Here is a 16,116-nt window from a genome sequence, read left to right on the forward strand (position 1 = left end):
TGTAGAATCAAAAGATTGGAAGTACAGGCTCAGAAATGTAACTCAAAGTGTAAAAGTAAAAAGTACTTCCTTGGTTTCTCTGAAGGACATTTCTACCTGCTGTTTCTGTTCAAAACCAACTGAAACTTCAAACAGGGTCGAGTCTCCCTCTCTCTCTGTTTCGTCTTATGTCATTAAGTCTTTTAAGTCACGTTACGTCTGTCAGTCGTGATATGCATTGGTCTTGATGCAAAAAATTATAATAATGGACAGTTCCCCTCAAGTGCATTAAAACTAAAGTAATAAACCTGTTTTTAAAATGTAAGGAGTAGAAAGTAGAGATATCAAGTAAAAAGAACAAGAAATACTGGAGTACAGATACCTGAAAAGACTACTTAAGAACAGTAACAAAGTGTTACTTCTGCAAACTGACATATTGTGGTTTTACTGGAGTCTACTTCTGTCAAGCGTTAGCTGAGGAGATCATTTTAATGTTCGTACAGTAAATATGAAGTTACGCTAACCTACAGCCGTTAGCTTAGTCACTGCACCGGGCCAAGAAATTGCACACCCCTGCAAAAATCACAATTTGTCATTTCTACACTTTGGTTTCTGTAAAAAATGAAACAAACAACACATACAGTGATAATTCGTAAGACGTTTAGACAGAACCACACTAGCTGTTTTAGCCTGTTTGTGTCCTGGTTGAAGCTTCATTTTTAGCTCACAGACATGAGTGTTATCAGTCTTCTCCTGTTCAAACTGAGATAACATAATATTCTTCTGTATTAATGTGGAGTAGCCTTTATTTAACATTGTTAGGACTCATTTAAAAATAATACTTTTTATTTTTGTCGCACTTTTATGAACAAAGTTGCAGTGTGTTTTACAGTGAAAGTAATAAAATCTGCTGATAAGATTATGATATTTAGTAAAACAGACAATAAAAACAACAAAAACTGGAAAATAGAATCAATAAATATAATTTGTGGGTCACTGAACAAATGCTTTGATTTGATGCTTCATGTGGCTCTTGTTGTCAGGTGTGAATTTTCTTGGAAACAGGCCGTTCCTGATATCAGGACCGTTATCTGTGCCGTCCTGCGTCCGAATTACATTCCTGTCCATGACTTTTGGGATTTGTGGACGAGCCCTCTGAAAGTCACCACCAGTGTGACGTTCACCGCTCACATTAGTCACAGCAGAGCTTCATGGGTGGGTCGGCAGCAGCACCGGGCTGTTGTTTGGAAATAGGTGGATCTACAGTGAGAGAGAGGCATGTTACTTTTACTGTTACTACACTTTTTTGTTACTCATGTCACTCTTACTAACTGCTTCTGAAGGTCACCTCACTTAGGGTGTGCAGTCAGTGTATTAGTCATACTGGTCGCCTATATCTTTACAGGTTGTGCTCGTACTACGATTGTGCTATAAATAGAGATGTGTGACCAAATGTAGAATTTAGAGCAGCCATTGTCATTGTTGTACATTTCCACTTTCATTATTCTATTTATACACTTGGGCCACATGTAGCTTTTGACAAGTGTTGAGCATATTGCCTAACTCACAACAATTACCTCATCAACACCAATGTGAAATGTGTTTTTTGTGCCATCTTAAAGGTAATTAATTCAATCTTTATCTTCTCTCTCTCATGTCAGACCTCACTGCAGTGTCTCAGGCAGAAAATAATTATCATTCATATAGGATTATCCGTCCATTATTGATCCATTCATTAGCTGATCTGGAGCTTTCCTGACATATTTTAGGACAAACTTTGCCTCTTTGTTAGAGTGGTGAGGGCAACACACCAATAGAGAACCACACGATTAAACACTAAGTTGTATATCTGTGTTCTTTATGGGTGATATTCCTGATGTGTACAGGAAGCCAAGTTCTAAAATCCCCTCAGGTACACACCTGAAGAAGAAGAAAAAGAAGTTATGTCTGCGGTGAGGGCGTCACAGTGTTGGTCATATCATTTGTTATACTGAAAGGCACTTCAGTTATTATCTATTGAAAAACATTGGGGCTTATGGTGCCTCCAATTCAACAAATCCATGATGAGTTTTATATGTTTTTTGGACAACAGCTGTGCAGGTCTAGACCCCAACAAACATTAGGACAAAGTGAGAGATTAATATCAATAAGTACTGACACTGAATCAATCACTTCTGTCCACTTTACTGCAGCATTGTCACAGAATGTGGATTAAACTACCCACTCGCCCCTAAAACACACCAGCAGAGGTCAGAGGAGCTGAGTGTAAGTCTAAATCTTACAAACACACATACAAGGGTTCAACGGGTGGACTGCGAAGATCCTGAGTGATCTTTTCACAGCTGTCTAAGTTACGAAATGTACAAATATGAGTCCAGGACGGCTTTGCGTAGGTGGGCAGCCAGCTCAGACAAAAACCTGTGTCAGATTCTGATTCAGTTGTCAAATATTATGACCTCTCTCTATATATATTTAAAATCCACCCAAGCTCCAGAGGTTACATCATTTATACTTTTCCAACCCAAATCATAATTTCCATGAGTATTTTAATTTCACAACATGCATGGATGATACATCGACAGGGCTGGCCTCACAAACACGCAGAGGTTGTCTGAAAGCCGACGGCCTCGTCACTGCATATAACTGCCATAAATATAATTTGCAATCATTTCAGTGTTTGTTTACATATATTATTTATGTGGTTTATTTTGTGAATATTTATTTGTATTGTGCACTGGGTAGGAACTAATGTTTGTCGACTGTTGCGCAAGGGACGCAGTTAATTTTCAAGGTATTTCCTAGTTTTTTTGTTCAAGAAGACTCATTCCCCCTGGGTTGTATGCAGCCAGCGAGGTATGTTTATTTACGTTGCTCGTCATGTTAATTAGTCTTCTGCGTGTCAATTTTATGTTAAATGAATGCGTGTATATTTGTATATTGTCCTGTAACAGTTCGACGGTGGATTGATGACGATGAAGTGGAGTTTGAGAGAGCAATAAATCCATCTGTATGAAGAACTAGTGTCGCTTATTTCCTGGAGGGAGTGATACTGCACCAAATTAGATTATCAAAGCATTTATTCTAATTTACGCTGACTATTGCTAAATCATTCAACTTAAAGTCCCCGCATCATCTTCCAGTAAAAGAGGAATTTAAATTCTTATATTCAAGATCCGAATGATGATGGCCGTTGTAGGAATGATCCTTTGTTTTTAATATTTGTTATTATTTAATTGTATTTGTTTTTGATTTTACTTCCTTTAAATATTTAACTGTTGTCTGCTTTGGTGTTTTTTTTTTTTTAATCACTTAGAGCCATAATCCTTGTATCAATAGATAATGATTAATATTAATAGTATTCACAGAGAATTCAGCATTAAAAATAAAGCAACTCAAAAGGGCAACAACACACATTTTCTTTCTTAACAGCTGCTTACACACACATTTTACTTTCCACTGACATGAACACATAATTGAGCTAAGTAACAACGTGTATTATATTGCACTGTGTTGTTCTAACCTTTAATAAAGAGATATTAAATCAGTGTCGCAGCAGATGAGTGGAGCCCTGCTGTGTCTGTGTCGCTGCTGCCCTCTGTTGGCTCCCGGCCGTCCTCCGGTGCAGCAGGGGGCGCTGCTGCTCCGGACTCATCCGGATACAGACACATTGCAAAGTCAGTCTTCCGCTGCGCAGACGCCTCTTCTTAATCCGGGAGGAAGAGGAGCAAAAACCCCACGAAAATGGTGAGTAAATATATCGATATTCATCCATTGCTGGTAGTCCGGGTGTGTAGAGATGTGTCCGGCGGTGTGAAGGTGTTTCCGGCGGGGTTGAGAGTCAGATGTCGGCGGATGTTTGCGGCTGCTCGGTGGCACCGGGCCGGTGAGCCGCTGAGCTCCAGCGTGGCGCCTCCATGGCTGATGAAACCTCAGCTTGCAGCTCAGGACACTAACACCGAGCGTTTATTTACCTATTAAAGCACCTGTATGTGGCATTGTCAACATCGGGACAAACATAACAGCTGACAGTTATTTGTATTTATAACTTTTTTTTAAATTCTTGCTAGCTTGGTAACAGCTGGACTTTTCTTTTCCTCTCAGGGCTTCGTCAAAGTGGTGAAGAACAAGGCCTACTTCAAGAGATATGAAGTCAAATTCAGGAGAAGACGAGGTAAGACTTTATTCTCTACAGCCCAGCGTGATACTGAGCATGCGCCGCTAAGCTTGTTTAAGTTTATTAAAATAGTGCTTCAGTAAACATTTGGCTCATGTTAACTCCACAGAGGGAAAGACTGACTTCTACGCCCGCAAGCGCCTGGTTGTGCAGGACAAGAACAAGTACAACACACCAAAGTACCGAATGATCGTCAGGTTCTCCAACAGGGACGTCTGCTGCCAGGTCAGTGACTGAGAGACTGTGAGAGACTGTGAGAGAAGTCATGTGGCAACGTGTTTGAAAATGACCCGACTGACCATTCTCCGTCTGTGTTGTTCAGATTGCCTATGCAAAGATTGAAGGAGACCAGATTGTGTGTGCTGCTTACTCTCACGAGCTGCCCAAATATGGTATCACTGTAGGCCTTACTAACTACGCTGCGGCCTACTGCACTGGGCTGCTGCTGGCTCGCCGGGTAAGAACACACACACATACACACACAGAGAGACAGATAAATTGCAGATATCAGCAGCCTGCACATGAATAGGACAGTGAAAACTGCTGAATTAGCAATTTCAGAGGTCAGATTTATTGAATCACCTTATTTCAAAATCTGTAAGAGTTGGTGTTTTACTGCATGAACAGATTTTGTAATAGTTTTCTCACGTCCTCTTTTTCACCTTCCTCCTCTTCTTAGTTGCTGCACAAGTTTGGTATGGACCAGGTGTACGAGGGCCAGGTGGAGGTGACCGGAGATGAGTTCAATGTAGAGAGCATTGACGGACAGCCGGGCGCCTTCACGTGTTACCTCGACGCAGGCCTGGCCAGAACCACCACAGGAAACAAGGTGTTCGGAGCACTGAAGGGGGCGGTCGACGGAGGGTTGGCTATTCCTCACAGGTCAGTATGAGAATAATGCACACTCACAGTATAGAGCTGTTTTTATTTTATGGGTATTTCGTCCTTTATTTTGGCAACTTCACCTCTGCACCAGATGTGTGGTTGTAATTTAAAGTGCAGAAACAGGATCAAATGAAAAAATAGTTTTACTTTCATGCCGTCTGATAAGAGTTTAAGATGGCTTTCTTGAAGTTGCAGTTTTTTGCAGCTTTGCACAAAGTGACGACCCTTTTAACTTAGTGATCACACTATTACACTCGTGTATCTCAGAAAGGTGTCACTTTTGAGAAAGACCGCCATCGTTTCCATTGAGATGTTTTTTCCTCTTGCATTAGCTGATCATAATTTCTGTGCGCTGCTGGTTTGTCTCTGCTTCTTGATGATGTTACAAAGCACACTGAGCAAAATGTAGTTGGTCCTTCATTTGCATTAGCTGATGTTTACTGTCCTTTCAAGACGGGGCTGAGAGAGTTGAGATGAACCAGAGCAAATATCCATCACTGTAGCAGATTGATCGTAATTCCAAGACACCAGAACCTTTGTGTTGGGAAATGCTGGACTGTCTGACTGTGTCACTAAACCTCATCTCTGCTCTTCCTTGTTTCCAGTCTAAAACGCTTTCCCGGTTACGACCCAGAGAGTAAAGAGTTCAACGCGGAGGTGCATCGGAAACACATCATGGGCATGAATGTCGCAGACTACATGTCGTACCTGATGGAGGAGGACGAGGATGCCTACAAGAAACAGTTCTCTCGCTTCATCAAGAACGGAGTCACGCCAGACACAGTAAGATGGAGGCTCTTTACCTGTAAACAGACAACATGTGACCATTGGAGACTACAGTAAAGCGTCTCTGGTCACACTAATCTAAAATTCTCAATTTGTTACGCCAATAACACAGAAGAATAATACACTTTAACCTACACTTGCGAGTGTTCAGTAACAGACAATGAAAAACAGTTGTTGTAATTAATTCTTAAATTTAAAAAACACTGATTGGTTCCTAGTTCCTTGTAGTCAGGATGTACACACTGCATTAAGAGGAAAATATTTAAATTATATTTCCTGTAATCTTCACGTGGAGCTGAAAAGTTGTAATCTTTAAAGGCACATAAGTGAATTAATGGATAGTTGATATTATTTTATTGCAGATATATCTATCAGCATATACTTTGTTCAATAGGTAACAAATTGTTGTACAGATTGATGCCCACAATGTGTTAGAGGTAATTTAGAAACAGTGGTTCTATTGCGTAATATGTCCACCAGAGAGCAGTGACGAGTTCATTTTGAACATGTTCTGCTCAGTACACATCTTGATCGCATACCAAGTTTAAGGGCACCTTAGCAGAAAGGTATTTGTTAAAAAAAAAAAGACAATAAGTTGTTACTATATTAATTTTAACGTGGCTGTCTATGCACATTTATATGGGGCCTGACCACAACGACAAAGAACAAGCAAATGTACCAAAATACCTTCACTGTGGTTGTCTGCTTCTTGATGATGTTACAAAGCATGCTGAGCAAAATGTAGTTGGTCCTTCATTTGCACCGGCTGATGTTTAATGTCCTTTCAAGACGGGGCTGAGAGAAGCAAGACGAACCATCGTGCACAGAGTGAAACGCTTTGACGTGGTGCACTAACACGTATGTTGTTTCTGTTCTTTTCAGGTAGAAGAAATGTACAAAAAAGCACACGCCACTATCAGAGCAAATCCCGTACACGAAAAGAAGCCCAAAAAAGACGTCAAGAAGAAGAGGTGCGTTCCTAATATCCATATTTTCTTTGTTTGTTTTTTGTTGAAAGGTGCATTTTATGGTTGATTGTAAACCTTTTAAAAATAGCCATGTCACATTATTGATACCCAGGGGAAATAACTGTCCTCATTAAACGTGAGTTTCCTTTCTAAGGATTGAATAGCTGCACTGGGAAGATCCCAGTGCTGAGCGGACAAACATTGTGTTGAATGTTAATGGAGCTGTTGTTGTTGTTGCCTCTTTTCCGGGCAGGTGGAATCGCGCCAAGTTATCTCTGGCACAGAGGAAGGACCGCGTCGCCCAGAAAAAGGCCAGCTTCTTACGAGCACAAGAACAAGAAGAAGGGGACGGTTAGGGGCTCGGCACGTCGCTCTGCTGAGAAAACAACACACATCACAGACAAATAAATTTATTTCAAACTCAAGCTTTTGTCTCTCTGCCTTCTTTAATGAATTTTATGTGTTTGGTGTATGTATTGACTTCTGCTTAATGACACCCATGACTAATATTTACATTGATAATCTTAGATAAACATAAATTACTCAATGTATGATATGAATATATGAATGAAGTGTAGGGTGCAGTGTTAAGAAAGACCTGAAACAACCTGACAGGTTGACAGTGAAGTGGTATGTAGTTTAATTGTGCAAAAATCATGCTGGTCTCTTCAATAAGTAAACACTTTTTTTTACATTTTCAAAATTCAAACAGCAGCATCGACCACAAGCTTGACATGCTTTACAGGTCACGTCTGTTCTTCATTTAAAGTGGTTAAACAAGTCAGGTTGTCGGTCCGGTCTGAGTAACTACACAACAGCATTGTCTGAAAGGGGTCATGGAAAATACACTCCTATACAGCATTCAAATGTGACTGCAAGATTTTATAGAGATGGTAAACATTCATAAATGATTTCAGCATGATCTCTATGGCACTGAGACGAAATCTAAAAATAATGTGATACAGCACATTACAACAAATGCTCTTTTCAGTGAAAAATACAAGTAGATAACATTCACAAACCAAATTAAATACAACATTTCTCTTTGTGTCATTGATGCAGCATTGACGACATCACTAGCGTTACAGGTGGAGAATAGTACAGCAGAGTACACTGACATTCAGTATATGACCTCTGTGGAATACTGACAAACCAATATTACATTGTAGATCATGTGTTGTGCAGATGAGTGACAAAGGGGAATCCACAATGAGCCTCCAGAACAGCTTCAATGCTCCTTGGCATTTATTCTGGCTGTTAAGGTTTTTTCTTAAATTTCTCACTAGTCTGCACTTGTTAAAGGTAACGTCTGGTGATATTCTATGTTTCTCTTATAGTCAACTCTACACTTGAAAATACCCAAACCAACAAAGAATGTGTCTTACTGTACTACCTGTAGCCAAAACCTACAATAATGGATTTTTTCAGATTCTCCATTTTAGTCCAAAAACTGTATAAAGTTTGCACTGGGTGACATGTTCCTTCATCACGTGTCCAACAAATGCACCATTTACTCCTGTTTGAGCAAGCTTTGCTAGGCTTGGGGCTGCAGACAGCGTAGTAAAATCAATACGTATAAAGAACTAATGCACTGTTGGTTTGGGGATTTTCATTAGATTTGCTAGAAAGCAAACATTTTGAATATCACCAACCTTATCTTTACACTTCCTGATTATTTTTTAGTGCTCATTAGCAACATTGACAGAATTAAGGAGCTGATCTTAAAATAGTTCAATATCATTACACTTTAAACTGGTGCTTTGTACAACAGTCACGTCTAAACAGAATAAACTCTTCTGATGAACCTTGTTAGCTCACACATATCAGCATGATTATGTGGTAAAAACAGCAATTTGGTCTCTCAGCTATTTGAGACAAACAGTCAAATCTGTTTACAAGTCTGTTTTTCCAGCAGTTCCCCCCCATAACATTCCTCTGTGGTGAACAATACAATACAATGTGGTTGCATGGACTGTTTTAAGTGTGACTGATGGCATCATGCAATCATTCAGTTTATTTAAATCTTGTGTGTGTGTTTCAGGCCCCGAACTTCTGAGACTGGGATAGAGGAGGTAGAGTCTCCTTATGTCTGACCATTCCAAGTGTTAAAGAGTTGATAAAAATTACTTCATTAAATTTGCTATTCCTAAATCACAGCATCATCAATACTCAGCGCCAAGTGAGGTGCAGACTGGCATGACTTCAGAAGGACTTCCTCTCCTCGTCACGAGTCCTTGGTGTGTGAGATCTGTCTCCACAGCAGAGCTTTCAGGTTGTTGAGGATAAGCGAGTGCTCCATGTTCATCTGTCCAGCATTACCCTTGAGAGCCATACAGGCGTACAACTGCCTCTCGAGCTCCTCTCTCAGCCCTGAAGGCGCCCCACGCAGGATGTAGTCCTTCAGCGCGCCACATGCCTTTGCCAAGTTTGGCTGAACTGGCTCCTCCCTGCACCGTTTCTCTGACACGTCACACGACGTCTGGCAGTCCACCCCGTACACACAGTCGGCATCCGTCTCACACTTCAACACCCGCATGGTGCGCTTGAACTCATCCTCAGAAACCACCGCTCGGGTGTTAGTCAGACGGATCTCGTGGCGGTCTGTGTAACCAAAGTGTGCTGCGGCGAGGTCGCAGATCAGGAAGCTGCCGTACGTGCCGTGGAAGATGTCCTCCACCAGCTCCAGCAGGCCCATGGAGATCTTAGCTTTACGAGGCCATGAGGGGGTGAACCACTGGTCCATAGTGCGCTGCAAGCCACTGGGCACCCAGGAGACTAGTGGCCAGGGTAGAGACAAACCATACAGGGGCCCGTAAGGAACTCGCTCTGTCATGTACAGGTCCCCGCAGTAACCGAGGAGGCGAGGAGTGTGTCCACGGTCCTGGAGCAGTAGGCCCAGCAGCACCTCAAAAAACAACAAAGAACAGATGTGTCTCACCAAAGACTCAAATGATTTCATATTTATATTTGTGGCACAGATAACTGGTCAGACCCGTTCATTTTCTTATTCAGAGGCTTGTTATTATACCTCATCCATCTGCAGGAGGGCCCATGTAGAGCGGGCTTCCGGCAGGGACACCCGTCCATCTTTGTTGCCATCGGCGACAGAGAGGATCTGGCTGACGAGGCTGGCGAGGTTAGCCTGCTCTCCAAGCTTGGACTGGAGGAAAGAGAGGGACAGGGACTTAAAGGGGATTGTCACAGACTAAAATATTTGGTTCTGTGTGAACCTCTCAGACGCAAGTCCTTTACCTTGAGGTGATTAAAGACCATCTCTCGGAACTTCTCCACCGATGTTCCTCTGGTGGGCTTGTCGAACACGGGGGCCTCTCTCCGCGGCTCCGGCTCTTCGCCCAGCTCGTAGTGCACAACCTCCCCCAGCTTACAGCGGATAATCCCATCGTGGTCTCCCCAGCTTCCTGTGTACACCTGACGAACAGAAAGGCCAAACAAATGTTTAACAAGGTGAACACAAGAAGCAGAGTTAGAGGTTCAACAGAAAATAAAATGTGGTACTTACCTGGTTATTTGGCAGTGTAGACAAACACCTGCTCATGTAGAGTGTTTCTTTGTCACACAGACTGCTGCAGGCAGAGCCATCGATTATCCCCTTCCTGTATTTGTCACACTTGGAGAAAATGCAGAGAAGTGTGATTTAATGTTTAGCCTCCATCAGATTAGTTTGGTCCTGCAGGAATATTATTTTTCTTAAGCAGAGAACACACAGAAATCAGATTATATCCAGGTATATCCACAGGCTAGGTGTTCCTCATACAGCAGTTATTTTACAAAATAAAATCCCATTACAAAAATCATTCCAAACAGGGTCTGAACAAATAAATAAGCCATTACTCACAATGGCGTTCTTGCACTCGTGTCCTCTGCACAGCTCTGTGTAGGCGGAGTATTGCACGTAGAGCACCCAGCTCCCCACCAGCACAGTCAGCCATGTGAGGAACAGGTACTTCACCCGCACAAAGGAGATCCGAGCCTGCGAGAGGCAAACAGAAACAGGAACTCTCAACACCAGAACCTTAAAATACACCTGCACTACAATCTATATTGAATCAGTTGACTCTACTGTGCTATTGCGAAAGTGTCTCATGTCTTGTCATATCTTATTTCAAAGTCCATTCATGTTATGAAATTATTAATCTATGTATCCACCCTCCAGACTGTATTAACGTTACACAGGCACAATACACCAAGAGGGTGTCAATCCAAGCAAGACATTTGCACTCCCTAATCAAACCTGATCACATAATAGGTTACCATGGTGACTGCATGAGGGTGTCCCATAACAAGGTGCTGTCTGACTGAAAAGTCACCAACAATGGCTCGTTTAGCTGGATGGTTTAGGGGGTGCCGATCCAGTTGTTCCAGCGTACCATTCTGGTTATGGCTTGTTAAAAGAAAATCTAATTGCTGCCCGTGTCACAGGATGCACACATCACATGTCTCACAATGCACCTTGTGACATTGTGCAAGTTAATGCAGTCAGTAACTTATTTTCCACAGTGATAAAAGACAAAAAGGCAGTGATATAAACAGAATTCTTCACTTAGGAGAAAACATTTTCTATAGGTCACATTCTGGACACCAGAATCTAAAGGCAACACAACATAGTTGAAAAGAACAGAACAAGTTATACAACCATAGAAGAGTTGCAGCTAATGATTTATTTCAGCCTGTACTTTTTAACTAACTTAATAGACTCTACAGTGCCAAAACAGAACATAACAAGATTCAAATCTTCCATTTATGTTATAAAACATAAAAACATTTTAGTGGTGCGTGACTACTGCAATGCAAACTAGTTAAAAACACGAAGAAAAGCAAGTTGTTGGAAGGCACATTGCAGCAGTGAAGAAGAATTTAGGTCAAATTTGCTATGTAAGCCACAGTATGTGACTTTTGCAGTTTAGTTTTTCTCCAAGGACTGTAACTGCACTTGGGGAGGATAAAGTGATTTTGATTCTCACTCTGATCACATGGCAGGAACAGCTTATGTTGTGTGTGTTTTGGCAGCGCGCTGTTCCTCTCATTTCAGCTCCAGCACAGTTTCCAAATCCCAACAAAATATGCACCCAGTGAGGCAGGGACCAAACACAAGCCTTTTTATCTCTGATGTGCTGTGATTATTGTACTTGGTAAACAGCTCTGATCTGGACAGAAGTGTTTTCTGTCCATACAAAGTGCAGCAGAACTGAGATCAGATCCACCTTCAAGTACATACAGACGTCTAACTACTGTCATAAATTCAGATTAAGGAATATAACGTCTCAGATTTTTAATGAGGTCCATGTTTTTTTCATGGAATTTGTTCAAACTAAATATGCAACACAGTCCAACTTTGAGCTCAAGACATCACAGAAAAGCAAAGGGAGGACACAGGAAAACCATAATCATCCTGCCTTTCATTCTCTTTGGTGCATTTCATCAAATTGTCCATTGGTTAGAGCTTTACCAGCAGCTTCATGATAGAGCTGCAGAGACGTCTCCTCTGCAGATCTGCTCTATGTCCTGAAGACATGAACAAACAGATAGTGGGCCTCGAGGGAGAAACGGGAGGTATCAGGGGAGTAAAAAGGGAACTACACATCACAATTAGATCTGACTCCTCCGGCATGCATGTAGGAACTGCACGTAGATAATGCATGTGCCTAAAACACACACAGACAATATGGTGGGACTATAAAGAATAAATGTGGGCACGCCGTCTGTCTCAACGTGTCTGTGCAAACACATGATGAAGCCTCAGAGTTAAAGAAGTGAAACCTGAGCAGTAAAGAGTTTTATCCTTCACACACTTCGTGTGGTCTATTCCAGCGTCTCCTCTTCACTGCAACCACATATGCAGCATTTGCCTTGGCTGATAACATTAGACGACCTTAAGTGATCCCATGCAGGGAATTCAATTGTGACAAAAGGGAGCTGAATACTATGTATAAAACAAAGTGTGATATAGAGGCATTATATACAATGTACATGTAATAAATGTACTATAGTACGTAAAACGGTGAAGACGTTGAACTGAGTGAGAAACAGAATACAAGAAGAGATAGAAATGTTATACTTGAAGAAGAGTGGAGTACAGTAAAATAAAATAAAAACCCTAATCCACCTTTAAAAAAGCACAACATGGCCCCTGCATATCTTATCTAGAGAAGACAGACTTATAAGTATTTATAAGTAGCCTTCTGCAAACAAAAACCTCTTTTTGTTTTCAGCATTTGTGCATTAACGTAACCTTTAGGTAAACTAAAGCATATCATTCTAATGCAATCCCCAACACTTTTATTTATTATAGTTTTTACTATGTTATTTGATGTATGAAGACTTTGTTCATGCATGCATATTCTGTATGCGTATGTAAGTGTTGAAAATCAATCAAAAAAGACATTGTTGGCTCAACATGTCCTTAAGATGTAAAGTAGTATAACACAGTTGACATGGCAACAACAGTGCAAAATACTGATGATAATACTGACGATAAAGGGAGCTGGTAACGAAAAGTGCAGTCACAGGAAAACTGTTCAAACTGTGAAGTCGCAGTACAAAAACCCTGTAGTGGAAACTGTAGGCTTACCAGCTGCCATCAGTTAGATTGAGTTACTGAGCATTACCCCTCATGAAGTATTGACCTCTTATAGTCCAGTCGCAACAACAGGGACAAAAGACCTGCAGGATCACGTCTTCATATACTGTGGATGGAGCAGCCTGAAACTGCAGTCAGGGTTTCACAGGGACAGGGAGGTGTTTCCCATGATGCCAAGTATCTTAGCCATCATCCTTTACTCTCCTACTTTCTCTGTGCTGCCACAAAATCCCAGAATGAAACAATATCTTTACAGACTCATTCATTCCCTCCTAGTCCACAAAAACAGGACAAAGATACTTAAGAACTGTAATGTTTGGTATCAAAGCAACCTGACAGGTAAGACTGAAATCTACAAAATCTAAAACTGGCTTTCATGTGGCTTTTTGAACTCAGGTACTTAAAAAAAAAACCTTTGACCTTTTAAAAGCCATTTGTCCTACTTTAGTCTACAGATGTTCAGATGTTACACGGCTGCATGGTTTAGTTTGCTACTGTAGATGTGTAATACATGAAACAGGTTTAGTGAGTGTGAGAACTTAAACCTGGAACCACCTCAAATCTGGAAAATGGAATGTTGAAGCAAGAAAAACTGGATTTTACTCCGATATCTCTCTAAACTTGCTTCTTTGAACAGCACCGTGGACCTTGGTACAAACCAAACACCACGTCCTGTAACCGATCTGGATAACCTGCCTCTGCCAACACACTTTTTGGTGTGTCGCCATAAACAAGCAGGTCCCAAAACAAGACTTCTTTTTAGATTTGTTATCAGTCTGTCTGCATTATGTTGGTGTGTTGTGTTGCCTAAATATAAAAAGGCACCAACTGGAAGTAAGATCAGTAGACTAATAAATTCACACATTTACTGAAATATCATACAAACACTGAATGTATTTTTAAAAAAATGTTTCCGCTACTTGCACACATACAAACTCTGTACAAAAACAGGAACAGGACAAATGACAATTAAATGTATAAACACATACAAGACCAGTGGGGCCAAAAATATATATGTATGTAGGAGGGTGGAGTAAACACTATCTTAACAGGTACTGGAGGTAGTTTAGGTTGTTGCTGGCAGCAGGTCACTGGTCCTCAGATCAGAAGGATTGCCCTTATGATCCAACCAAAGGGATTACTGCTGCTCTGGCACTTCTGGAGGTGATGAAACTACTGTGAGCTGTTGAAAGTCTTGGCAGCTTTTCAGTGAGGAGAAGAATACTTGAAATGAAGTGAGATTAAAACCATGATTGCAAACTACTCCACATTCAATATAGCTGTTTTAGATCTGTTGTTGTTGTTGTTTGTGTGTATTCACTCTGTTGTACTCTCATTGGAAATGAGGGCATTACATTTAGATAAAGGTTGAATGAAAATGATCCAGATTCCTCCCTGGCCCTGGGTAATAAATGCTGGCATGGATTACCAATTTCTCCTCCCATGTTGTACAGAGTCTGAGTGGCAGCCCTGTACTCTGGTCTGTACTCTGGTCTGTACTCTGGTCTGTACTCTGGTCTGTACTCTGGTCTGTACCAAACCATTCAGGATCAGCAGAAAGGCTGTCATGGTCTTAATGTTTCATGAGCACTCACACTCCTCATCTTCTCTGAAGCAGCGCATCAGAACAGGCCGAGCAGGTATGTTTACAGCCAGCTGTCAGTCTGATGTGACACCGCGACGACCCCATTATACACAGGCGCACAGTCCATTTAAACACACCCCGCTGGATACAACGCTAATTTACAGAGAAATGATCGAACAGTGATATTACCTGGAAGTAGAAAGACTTTTTCACCCAGGCCCGTGGAAACAGACCCTTCGCCATCACAAAAATAGCTCATCTCAATACGTGGACCTGGCTGTGGGAGATCATCCAGGAGGGAGAAAGCGTCTTCCACATGAAAACGACTCGTTCCGTTTACCGAGCAGCCAGAAATGACTGCATATTACCGCACCATGATCCCCGACCCGGACTGCAGCTCGTATCCTGTCCTTGTGATCCGCACCGTTATTGCACTTTGCCTGCGCCCCTGCTCCCTGCAGCAGCTGCTGATTTTCAACTAAAGCAACATACCTCAAGCTGAAAAAAAAACGTTAGTTCACGGCGCAGGCGCAGCGTGTTCCTCTACAATAAACATAGACGTATATACAATAAAGATGTTTCTGAGTTTTCCGGTGGTCAAACAAACCGACTGAGACGTGTGTGTGTGTGTGTGTGTGTGTGTGTTTAGTGGCGCCGCATTATCTGAGGTAATATCGTAAAGTCATCCAGAGTGTTGTGTGGTTGATAAACTATGAAGCTACCACCGGGTCAAGCTGGCACACACGAGTAAAATACACTTCCGCTAAACCTTTCACAATAAAAGCAGCATTGAAGCGATAGCCCGACACGACTTCCGGCCATAACATCCAAACTAAAAGCGACAACATCACATGATGTTACAGCGCCAGCGAGCGGTCACAATGTATACGTTTATAAAACACTGCCTCGTTTAACTTTTATTAACGTTTAATAAAACATAACGCTGGCTAGGTTTTCATCTGCGAAAATATCTGACTTTTAATGAATAAGAGCGACAAGGTTACTTTCATCCACACCGACAGAGGAAACTCCGCCGAACAAGATGTGTGTGTTTGACCAAAAAAAACCACGGGTGCATACTTTAGGGGGCGGATGTATCCTGTTCAGTAAATGCCCTGCCTACAATTTCAAATGTTTGAAA

The 16,116-nt window shown here is 41.6% G+C and overlaps 2 protein-coding genes across 2 annotated transcripts; one reads left to right on the forward strand and one right to left on the reverse strand.

The window, feature by feature from the left end:
• The first annotated feature begins 3,586 nt into the window (after positions 1-3,586).
• On the forward strand, positions 3,587-7,217 carry rpl5a (ribosomal protein L5a). The gene is made up of 8 exons (XM_051406013.1): positions 3,587-3,723; positions 4,081-4,150; positions 4,263-4,378; positions 4,476-4,610; positions 4,833-5,035; positions 5,644-5,821; positions 6,707-6,795; positions 7,046-7,217. Exons 1-8 carry the CDS (start codon positions 3,721-3,723, stop codon positions 7,146-7,148), a joined length of 897 nt encoding a protein of 298 aa, XP_051261973.1. The 5' UTR covers positions 3,587-3,720; the 3' UTR covers positions 7,149-7,217.
• Positions 7,218-7,408: 191 nt separating this feature from the next.
• dipk1aa (divergent protein kinase domain 1Aa) lies at positions 7,409-15,993 on the reverse strand. Its single transcript, XM_051405986.1, has 6 exons — positions 15,165-15,993; positions 10,649-10,783; positions 10,313-10,420; positions 10,045-10,221; positions 9,821-9,952; positions 7,409-9,697 (listed from the first exon to the last, which is right to left on the reverse strand). Exons 1-6 carry the CDS (start codon positions 15,216-15,218, stop codon positions 9,017-9,019), a joined length of 1,287 nt encoding a protein of 428 aa, XP_051261946.1. The 5' UTR covers positions 15,219-15,993; the 3' UTR covers positions 7,409-9,016.
• Positions 15,994-16,116: the final 123 nt, after the last annotated feature.

Source organism: Dicentrarchus labrax, unplaced genomic scaffold, assembly GCF_905237075.1.
Source record: "Dicentrarchus labrax unplaced genomic scaffold, dlabrax2021, whole genome shotgun sequence".
Taxonomy (NCBI): domain Eukaryota; kingdom Metazoa; phylum Chordata; class Actinopteri; family Moronidae; genus Dicentrarchus; species Dicentrarchus labrax.